At 37.3% G+C, this 10,845-nt stretch overlaps 1 protein-coding gene across 1 annotated transcript; it reads left to right on the top strand.

Annotated features, from left to right (window-relative positions):
- Positions 1–3,141: 3,141 nt before the first annotated feature.
- On the top strand, positions 3,142–5,567 carry praf2 (PRA1 domain family, member 2). The gene is made up of 3 exons (XM_081348952.1): positions 3,142–3,370; positions 3,987–4,204; positions 4,409–5,567. Exons 1-3 carry the CDS (start codon positions 3,159–3,161, stop codon positions 4,546–4,548), a joined length of 570 nt encoding a protein of 189 aa, XP_081205078.1. The 5' UTR covers positions 3,142–3,158; the 3' UTR covers positions 4,549–5,567.
- Positions 5,568–10,845: the final 5,278 nt, after the last annotated feature.

Below are 10,845 nucleotides of genomic sequence, written 5' to 3' on the forward strand. Positions count from 1 at the left end.
TATCTATGTTTGAGCAGATATCCACAAACACAGTAACAGTAAACATGGGTCTAAATATTATAATATTCACCATATATCTAGCAACAGTTCAACTGCAATGTGAAGTTTATGCAACAATAACATAAACTAATAAGTAAGAATTTCTTACCTTACATCTTTCTTGTCTTCAAATTGCGTTCTTCTTCTTAGGTAAATCCAATGTAAGCTCACGGCGCGTCTTTCAAACTCGACAAAAAGCAGAGACTTGTGAAGTTCTTTGGTGCTTTGTTTTTGAGGTAATGAGCTCGTTCGCGTTCATGTGGAGATTTGCATGTGAATATCTTTTGCGCGTATGGGCGTGGTCGAATTAAAAATAATGAGCAAGCGTTTGAGATACTGGACATCTTGTTGGTTTTATACAAATTACTTTAACAGAGAATATTTGTTTTCAGTTTGAATCCGATCATTTAAAAGTACACACTTAAATGTTTATAAAGGTATATGGCTCATAAATGTGTGACAAGTATTCGCTGAGTTTTGTTTCAGTTTATAGACGTGCTCAAGAAAAAATAGTTCACCGCGACGGGGAGGCAGAAAGCACACCCTGTTTATTTTCTTTATTTTACAAAAGCACAATGTTTTGATTTTATTGTAAGTGGACATGCAAAAGTAGAAATAATACAGATTCTTTTTTTATATTTCTTTTTTTCTGTATGACCATAAACGACGGAGTAATTTAAGTTTATTGTGCTACAATGTGAAGAAAATCCAGCAAAACGCGCCCGCGCGTTAATTAAGACTTAAGTTGGAAGTCTAATTAAGTCTTAAGTTGGATTAAGACTCAAGAGTCTTAATCCACTGGTGTTTACATTCCCAATGCCATGTCATCCAATTATTCCATCCCAGATATCACTATTTCGTCCCACTCTTGCATTAAAATCACCCAGCAGTAAGATTTTATCATGTCGTGGAACTTTCCTAAGGGCCTCATCCAGTGCCTCATAGAAACTGTCCTTTACTACTTTTGCTGATGGAAGAAGCATAAGCACTGAAAACAGTAGCATGTTGTTTTCCAGCAAGGGGAAAAGTGGAATGACATTAACCTCTCACTGATACCAGTTGGGGCCTCAGTGAGGTTTGGGAGAATGCTGTTTTATGCTGTTTGCCAGACCGACACCATGCAGATGTTGTCCTCCTATAGGGTACCCTCTCCAGAAAAATGTATAACCCTCACCTTCCTCCTTCAATGATCCTTCACCCAGAAATCTGGTTTCACTTAATGCAGCTATATCGATGGTAGCGCTTAAGCTCAGCAGCGACCAATGCTGTCCTTCGACTAGGTTGATTAGTGCCATAGTTTGAATCCAGTAGAGTTCTAATGTTCCATGTTGCTATACTTAACGAAATATATTTCTTTTGCATTTTGCAACCGCTGAAACGGAATGGCCCGATAGGTGCGGCATCCTATCCAGGCTTAGCCTAGAAATCTAGATGCACCCTAGCGGCAGCAAAATTTATTTTGCAGCCAGGGTAGTCTAGCAACTCTCCATTGACTTTCAGAGCTGTAAAAACCTAAATTGGGTCAGGCCAATCACATCGTGTATAGAGTAGGCAGGGCGGGCTTAACATAATGACGACAGAGTTGCGACGGTTCCCTGCTAACGTTACTTGAAAACAAAGAATGGCTGCTGCTGCTGGAGAACAGTCTTTTGAATCGGCTTTGGCCGCAACTCTGGAGGACTTGGAGTTAAGTTGTTCTTTAAGAAAAGAGCAAAGAACGGCACTTAAGTCATTCTTTAAAAAGGAAGATGTGTTCATAGTTTTGCCGGCCAGATTCAAAAGTTGAATCTATCAACTAACGTTAGCTCCGCTGTTGGGAAAACGCTCTGGTTGGTTGAAGCGCTGTACTATTGTGTGCAGAGTGAATTTGAAAGACAGCCGTTTATCCCGCCCCTCAGATTGAGCCATGTCTATGGTGAGTTGCCAGACCTAACATCTTGATGTAGGTCTGGCTTGCCAGGCTAATCCAGGCTAGGTCTGAGTGGGCAATGTTTAGATCACCTTTTCTAGATCCTTCCCCGGGTGAGCAGTGCGATTCCTTAATAGGACTGCTCAGACGCACAGGGGTCTGCCGGGAGCAGCTGTCACTCATTCCAGCTGCTGACGACCATATACCCTGTGCCGCCACTGTGCAGAGTCTGAGCTAGAGGCTCCCAGATCATTCAGTCCTGCCTCCGTTGCCAGGAGACTTGATTACAGAGGAACTTGAAGACACACCACAAGATAATAGATGAAACATGCGCACAGAAGTGATTTAAGTGATGAGAGAGATATGCCTGCTCCAGCACCACTACTTTGCTGTAGGATATAATCCGATGGCAAGGACAGAATCCAAGACGACCGGACAGGACCCCACAGTCTATTTTAATGTGAAATGTTGCATTTATTAAAAATAAAATTCCATAATTCTAATGGAAAAAATGCTCATAAAAATTGTATAATTATTGCATAGTACCATAGAATTTCTAAATAATAATCAAAAAATATTATTGAACAAAAATATATTACATTGGTTTTCCTGAAAAAAAGTACAGACTCGTAGGAAGACAGCGAGTGTTTAGGGTAGGCTACCATTTGACAGGGCCGAAGTGTGCCATTTGCTTGGGTAGGAAGCCTACTTATTTTGAATAACTTGAATAACTTTTTTACAAATTTTGAATAACTTGAATAACCTTTTTAGCTATATCTCACAATTCTGAGAAAAGAAGTCAGAACTGTGAGTGTGATTGATCTCGTAGTTTTTTTTTTATTTAGTGTCATTTTTCAGGCATCGTGCACCAATTAACATTGCTTGTTTTGTACACCAGAAAGTAGTTTTATGTGTTATCAACTCCAAGCTATCATTTGGAGCTGATATAGCCAAAATGTTTTTTGTAGTTTCAGTTCTACAATGCCCATTAGAGTAAAGGATTCACACAAATACACAGTTTTAAAGGTTAAAAGGCCACATATTTAGTATAAAAATAAAAAAGTTCCTTACTATATAACTGACGTATGATATTTTATGACATGTTATAAGTCCACCTACACCACATATGATCATATTTATTTATGATTTATTTATTTTATTTATTGTTGTTTTTCCGCAGCGTGTTTTCAGTCCCGTGGGTTTGCAATGCATGCTGGTAAATGTAGTCAACAAAGGCGTCAAAATGGTGGATTTTCAACCTCCTCCTTTCAGAACCCTGGACGATTTTCTGCTGGGTTCGGCTCGATTTTCTGTGCCTGATGTTCGTAATTTGGATCGGTGGAATAACCGAATCATTAACAACCTTCTGTATTACCAGTCGAACTATTTTGCTTTCGCCGCGGCATTTTTGGTTATAGTCGGGTAAGGAAACACCAGTGACGTGTACGTTCATTCAGACCTATTCACTGTTCTTTTAAAACCCTTAACCAGGTATACCCCATTTGTGTTATGTTCTGTATTGAATGCGTTTTGTTAAAAAAAAAAATGCTCACAATTAATCAATTTGTAGTGTGACATAAATTAATAAAAGTGTTAGGCCAACATCCACTTCTCTGTTTGGAGTGATCTGATAACGATAATGTGTCATGGCTTTGACAGGTTTATTAAGACGTTGTTTTGTTGGCATCACCAAGACAATTATAAAGCAGTTAATCAGTAGCCTAATCATGTTTTCAAACAGCTCTCATATAACCTATTCATGCCAGGTCAAGATAATTATCCCTTTGCTTTCAGTGGCCCATATTGTTTCATCACTTTCTTCACTTCACCAACATTTCCCTTTTAGTTTAACTTGATGTACTAAAATAACTAAAACTGACATAAAAAAAAAAACTATACAGACATAGGTCTGTTAAAAACACACAATACGAAACGTTTATTTACAATTAAAATAAATGAAAAAAAATTGTAATAGTATCTTAATTATACTACAACAATAACAATTTATTTTGTGTTTGTGTGTGTAATTGTGCCATAGATATTTCCAACCACTCCAGCTGATCCTTGGGGCAACAATTGTGATCCTTCTGTTTTTGGGGTTTGTCTGGGCAGCTGAAAACAAGGCGGTAATCCGACGGTTCCGGAGGAATCATCCATCGTTCTCCCTGGCTGCAATTTTGGGCTCCAGCTACCTTCTTCTGTCCGTTTTAGGAGGAGTAGCTGTTTTCCTCTTTGGCATTGCCTTCCCCATGTTAAGTTAGTATTCTTTGTTGCCTACATCTTTTTTTAACACTAAAAAGTACTAGTATCACATTAGTGCACTGAAACATTTTCAGTTGTTTTTGCTCTTTTAATACTTTGTATGTACACATGAATTAATTGCTAGCTTGAGCAATGTGTATTTGTATTATATTGCCATATCACGCTGTGACAGTCCCCCCTGATGCTTTCTCCTCGCAGTGATCCTAATCCATGCTTCAGTAAGACTCAGAAGCCTTAAGAACAAACTAGAGAATAAGTTGGAGAGTATAGGATTGAAGAGGACACCCATGGGCCTGCTACTGGAAGCGTTGGGACAGGAACAAGAGGCTGGATCATAGCTGTGCTAACTATTAACTAACTGCTATCGCTCACCCCTTCTTTTCTATGAGCTTCTTACATGTCCTTAAAATATGTATGAAAACAGATATTGGCAAAACCTATATGGCATTTGCTAAAGTCTCTCAGATATGCAAGAAGGACCCACTGGACAAGATTAGATTTTATGATAGCAAAAAGTAAGATAACAGGATCAGGTGTTAATAACTACATATTAGGTGTCCAAAAAAAAGGCAATATAATGCCTTGTAAATAGGGTAAATAGGTTAAGAGTTATTAAATTTACATTTATTATTTGAGTAACTGTCTGTTATTGCTTCATTCTATGGATTTATCTTCTAGATGTCTATACGACATCTGACAGGAGACGTCTCAGAGATGTATTGCAGATGCGCAATACATCTCTGTATGAAAATCTATTTGAGTAACAGTCTGTTATTACTTCATTCTTATGGATTTAATTGTGCCAACACTTTTATTCTGCCCCTGAATATGTTTTCAGTAAGTAACACTTGATTTTGTGACTTGTGTTGAAGGATATTTGAAGAGATTGTCTTTTTTGCCAGTGCATTACATGACCAAATATTATTTTTACAGTTTGTTTTGAGTTTTATTGTATTTTATTTTAAACAAAGTTGTGCCATATGTGGCCTGCCATGAATTGTGTTTGCTGTCTTACAAAGTGCCAAGGGTTTTCTGTTATGGCAACCCAAATTGAAATTAGTGACCAAGAATATTCTCTATGTTTCCATTTATGTGAATTGTTCAGCACAAACTGACATTGTTGGTGAAAATGTCTAATCTCATTTGAAGGAGAGATACAAACATATATACAAATAAGTCATCATTAATGTAACACTACAGATGTTTATTCTTTCTTTTAGTTATTTAATATGTTTGAGAACAAAAGAAAAGTCATTTGTATTTTCTGCATAATTAATGTTTACAACATCAGCTGCCTTGTATTTTCAGGAAATGCTCGTCCATTGCTGTGCATAATAAATAAACTTTCATATACAGTATCTGCAGCCTTTGTCTTTTCATCTGACAACACGTAGGGGTGCTGTGACCATTAAAATAAATGTATAGTAGCAATGCATAAGGTAAGATAGCCTATTGTTTCGATTTTTGTTAATTCAGTAAATCATTGTTTGTGTAACATGTTTCTGATTAGTTTGTGTTATAGACCTTCACTAAGTAGGTAGCGTTGGAATACAGCAAAGTGAGGAACACGAAAATAAAAAACTACACAACTACAATAAAAAGCCCTTCACATATTTCTCCAAATTTCTCCCAAATTAGCTGTTGTTGGAATTCTGTGACTGCAAGTTTCACAAGAATGACTGAAATTAAGGTTTTTAAATGTAAATGATTGTTTGTTTAAATGTTTACAATAATATTCTTGTGTTATTATTCTGCATCTCCCAAAGTCGTCTGCATATTATGAAAATTATAGGCGAATAGCTCAAGACCACACACGAAATTGAGTTCCATGCGCTTTGAATGTTGTTCTGTACACCAAACTGAAAATAATTTTGATACACAACCCACATACCTTCATTATCAAAGGCTTTCATAAATGTTATTTAAGGTTAATTTGCATCAACAGTTGTTTTCTGCAGCAATGCTTTAGAATGTTGGTCAAATCAAGTTATCATTATGACAAATGTTGGCTACTGATGTCAAATCTCTAAACAAAGCTCAGTTGTCATCCTTCTCAAGTGAACACAAAGACTGTGCATTGAAATTCCAAACTGCCCCCATTTAGAACCACTTCTGCAGACTATAACAAGCATTGACAAAGCACAAATCCACATTTTAAATACCTTGCAGACAAATACCCAACATTAAGTCACATCCCTTTTGTGTAGCATTGCCATTTGGCAGTTAGAGTACCTTTGTTGGGCATGAAATCACTTTCGTAGGAAGAAAGAAAAACAATCAGACCAACATTTTAAGTGTCCTCATACATTTTTCCACATCTTACAACCTATCTGCAGTGAAGCAGTTTGGTTTGGCTGTCACCAAGGGAGTTCAAACACAAAATCTGTCTTTCCTTGGGATACAGTATATCATCTGTCAAGATAGGATCATGAATTAATGACTCTTGATTTAAGCCTTTGTAGTTTACAAATAAGGGTGTAAAAATGAACAAACCATTAGTGTCCAGTAGTCAGTCTGATTAACTGACCCCACCAGCAAGGTCTATGTCTATCACATGTCTCTGGATCCATCTACAGCATACAGGTATTTGGTGTTCCAATAAAAGATTACCAAATAATCTGAGAACATTAAAATTACTTACATTGCATTGTGGCATCAGGATTTGTATTTTTTACCCTTTTCATTGAACTGGCCTTCCAGTTCCAAATATTTGTAGCTTGATATGAATCCAGGATAAATGCCCTGCCTGCATAATTGTTGACAACGCAGATCATGTACGCATTGATGACCTGTGGTCAAGAAGAATGATTACAAACTTGCAAGGTAGAACTGAACAGAATATTTAACAGAGTACAGTCAGCAACAACATGTCAATGAACTATAAGAAATCTTATGAACGTGCATATTATCTGCATCACAAATCTCACTTTCAAGTTTCTCCCCAGGTCTGAGGCATTCCAAATCCCATGTAAAGATCTTGTATGGGCCAACTTTAAGCCTTTAAAGTTTACATAGAAGCTACAAAAAAACAAAAGTATAGCATTGCATCAAAAAAAGCATTTAGTTAAGCATGCTACAAAAAAAGAGGCAAAAGTAGCAATGCATTGCAAACAAAGGCAGTCCAGTGCCATCCCGATTGAGCCCCCAATTTATATTACGACCCAGATTAGGGACCAGAGGGGTTAATAAAGGTCCTATGAAGTGAAGCGATGCGTTCGTGTAAGAAAAATATACATTTTTAAAACTTTATTGACTAAAATAGCTTCCGGCAGTAGGCCGTACACAAGTCGACCTACGCCAAAAGAGTAACACTTGACGATGTATGACGTAGGAGTAGCGTAAGCTTTGACTCCTCTCGCGGTTCAGTTCAAACAAATGGCTGGGCAACCGTGTTCGTCATTACATTGTGCGTCAAGTTCAAGGGTTACTCTTTTGGCGTAAGACGACTTGCGTATGGCCGTCTGCCGGAAGCTACACTCTAAAAACTGCTGGGTTAAAAAATAACCCAACCTTAACCACACGGCTGGGTCACTATTGGACAGAACACGCGCTGGGTTGGTTTGACCCAAGTGCTGGGTTTTACCATTTAACCCATATTTCTGGGTCATTCATTTCACCCAACCAGTGGGTGAAATTAACCCTCTTGCTGGGTTAAGTCTTACTCATGTGCTGGGTTATTTCTTGTCTCATTGCCTTAATAAAATTAGAAACAAATATTTGTTATATTATGAACTAAAATAATTATTATCTCTGTAATACAATAAACCAGAGAGGCCACTGTATGATTTAAATCTCATTTTTTTTATTTTATACATTTCTTTAATACTTTTCTTTATCGAATACAAATGTTAATCAATGTCAAAGGTCTGACATGTCCCCCTCATTTCATCCCTGAGGCACAGAATGTGCAGCAATTCACCAGTCATCTCATTTTGTAAATATTCAACCATGTTGATCCTCACCTGTTGATTACACAAGTCAAGTCATCTTTATTTATATAGCGCTTTTTACAATACAGATTGTATCAAAGCAGCTTCATAGTGATACTGTAACATGAATATAATACAACAAAGTTTGTTTCTAGAAGAATATTGCATCATCATCCACCTTAAGTAAGGCAGATCAATAATATCGTTGAATATTAAATGTCCCCAACTAGCAAGCCAAAAGCCAAGGCAACAGTGGCAAGGAACCAAAACTCAATAAGTGACAGAATGGAGAAAAAAACCTTGGGAGAAACCAGTCTCAGTCGCTCAGTTCTCCTCTGGCCAACGAGCGAACAGTGTATGATTATGATCCAGGCAGCATTACAGGTCAGAAGTCAGATTGAATAAGAACATTCAGAATATTTATCCAGTTTCATCTGGTTGGAAGTTGGAGTCATCACACTGGTATGGAGACGAGTTTGTTGAGGATCAGTCATGTCGATGAGGCCTTCACAGGGCTGATGAGGCTGGTCCTTCAGGGATGCGTCATGGATGGGTCCAGGCGCAGGTCCACCTTCTGATCTGGATACGGCCAGGATCCGGCTGACTTCAGTAAACTTTAGAATGAACAGAAAGACAAACATTAGCATAGATGCCATTCTTCTTATTAAATAATGAGTACATCAGGTGTGAAAGCATCCCTGGTTTCAGCTGACCTATGTTAAATGTTGACCTATGTCAAGTTAAGCTTTTTTTGTGGAAGTATCAATTTATTATTGAATATGCAATTAAAATTATTGCAAACATTACCAAATGACCAAATGTGAAAAACAAACAAAATGTGTATTCAGCATTTGCAAACTGAATTATAGTAATAGTAATAAAATAGTAATTTGGACAAATATTATCAACATTAAGGCATTAAAATAAAACATTATTTTATTAAAAGTAAAATATTACTGTAATGTTGAAAGTGTCTTTAACATTAAAACTCACAAACCCACAAAGCTGCTCGTTAATCTCCTGACTGGCAGCGCTGATGATCGCCTCGTTTAGATGTTAACTTACACACAATAAAATGAAAGATGACATGCATCATGGTAGGGTAGGCTATCATGTAAGTTTACATTTTTTAAGTTTTAAATATTGACGATCATTCGTTCAACTAAACGGGTATACTTTTCTTCTCAAAACTGGCGCCTGTCCATTTATTTCTCCTTTCCTCAGTCGATGTTTATAAAGATTGCAAGTCATACATTTACTAAAAAAAAAACTAGGCTATATCAAGCTCTTGAAAGCCTTTTTTTTTTTGTCAGAAACTATGGTTCGAGACATTACAGAAGACACACGCAGACTGTGCTGGAACTTACCTCAGTCATTTCTTCTGACGAGTATTTCTAAAACTACGCCAGCAGACTTTTCACTCACAACTCACTAGCTAGCCTACATTAGAGACTCATTTCCCGCTGATTTTACGTGCGAGCCCTGTGAGGGAAACTGCGTGTGTGGATTTCATACAAAACGCTTTTCTCACTTTTAAATACAACGTCCACAATGAATAGGCCTACGATAATTACATGATGAATTTAGAATTTAAACTGCATGTTTCAAAAAGGCTGCTGATATAGCTGGTTTAATTTCAACTAAGGATTTAACGATGCGGCATATTGTCAAAAATTCTAACCGGCTAGCTGTGGCTAATTAATGTTTCACAGAATAAATACGTTACCCCTCACACTTCCATATCAAAGACTGTATGTTGAACAGTGAAATTAGCTTGCTGCTACCACCACAACTTATTAAAAATAGGTAAACATCATATTAACTTACCATAAAACACTGCCTGCTCCGAGTGGCGTGCTCCTCGAGTCAGGTCAGAAGTGAAGAATCCAGAAAGTTCCGCAAAGAATGAAAAAAGTAACCAGTTGCTGGGTCAAAATAACCCAACCAGCGGTTTATTTGTGAATGACCCCCTTACAACTCATTTGACCCAGCATGAGCAACCCAATAATGTGTTTACAGTACCCCAAACAACCCAACTTTTTGACCCAGCACAATCAACCCAACAATTTGTTTACAGAAACAACCCAGCATTTTTTTGAGTGTAGTGATTTTAGTTGATATATTTTTAAATATGGATATTTTTCTTACACAAACGCATCGCTTCACTTCAGAAGGCCTTTATTAAGCCCCCAGAGCCGTTTCAAGCACTTATCACGGATGGATGCGCTTTGATGGACTTCCAAAAATATATACCCATTGACTCCCATTATAAATCTTGGAAGAGCCAGGACATTTTTTAATACAACTCTGATTGTAATCGTTTGAAAGAAGAATGTCATATACACCTATAGGGTGGCTTCAGGGTGAGTAAATCATGGGCTAATTTTCATTTTTGGGTGAACTATCCCTTTAATTTGACCAACATTATAAAGCATTGCTACGGTGGCCCAGTAGTGCACACAACACAACGAAATTTAAAAAGCAAACATAAGTTCACAACACATCGAAATTAAGCCACAACACAACGGAAATAAGCCACAACACAACGAAATAAAGCCACAACATAACGGAAATAAACCACAACACACTGTAGAAAACAACTGTTGCAAAAGAACCTTAAATAACATTTATGAAAGCCTTTGATTATGAAGTTATGTGGGTTGTGTATCAAGTCAAGTCTTCTTCATTTATATAGTGCTTTTAACA

Source organism: Scardinius erythrophthalmus (assembly GCF_964197995.2).
Source record: "Scardinius erythrophthalmus genome assembly, chromosome: 20".
NCBI classification, from domain to species: Eukaryota; Metazoa; Chordata; class Actinopteri; order Cypriniformes; family Leuciscidae; genus Scardinius; species Scardinius erythrophthalmus.

Coding starts and splice junctions, on each gene's coding strand:
- praf2 (XM_081348952.1), top strand. CDS start 3,159: ATGCTGGTAAATGTAGTCAACAAAGGCGTCAAAATGGTGGATTTTCAA. Junction 3,371..3,986: donor GCATTTTTGGTTATAGTCGG/GTAAGGAAACAC, acceptor ATTGTGCCATAG/ATATTTCCAACCACTCCAGC. Junction 4,205..4,408: donor CATTGCCTTCCCCATGTTAA/GTTAGTATTCTT, acceptor TTCTCCTCGCAG/TGATCCTAATCCATGCTTCA.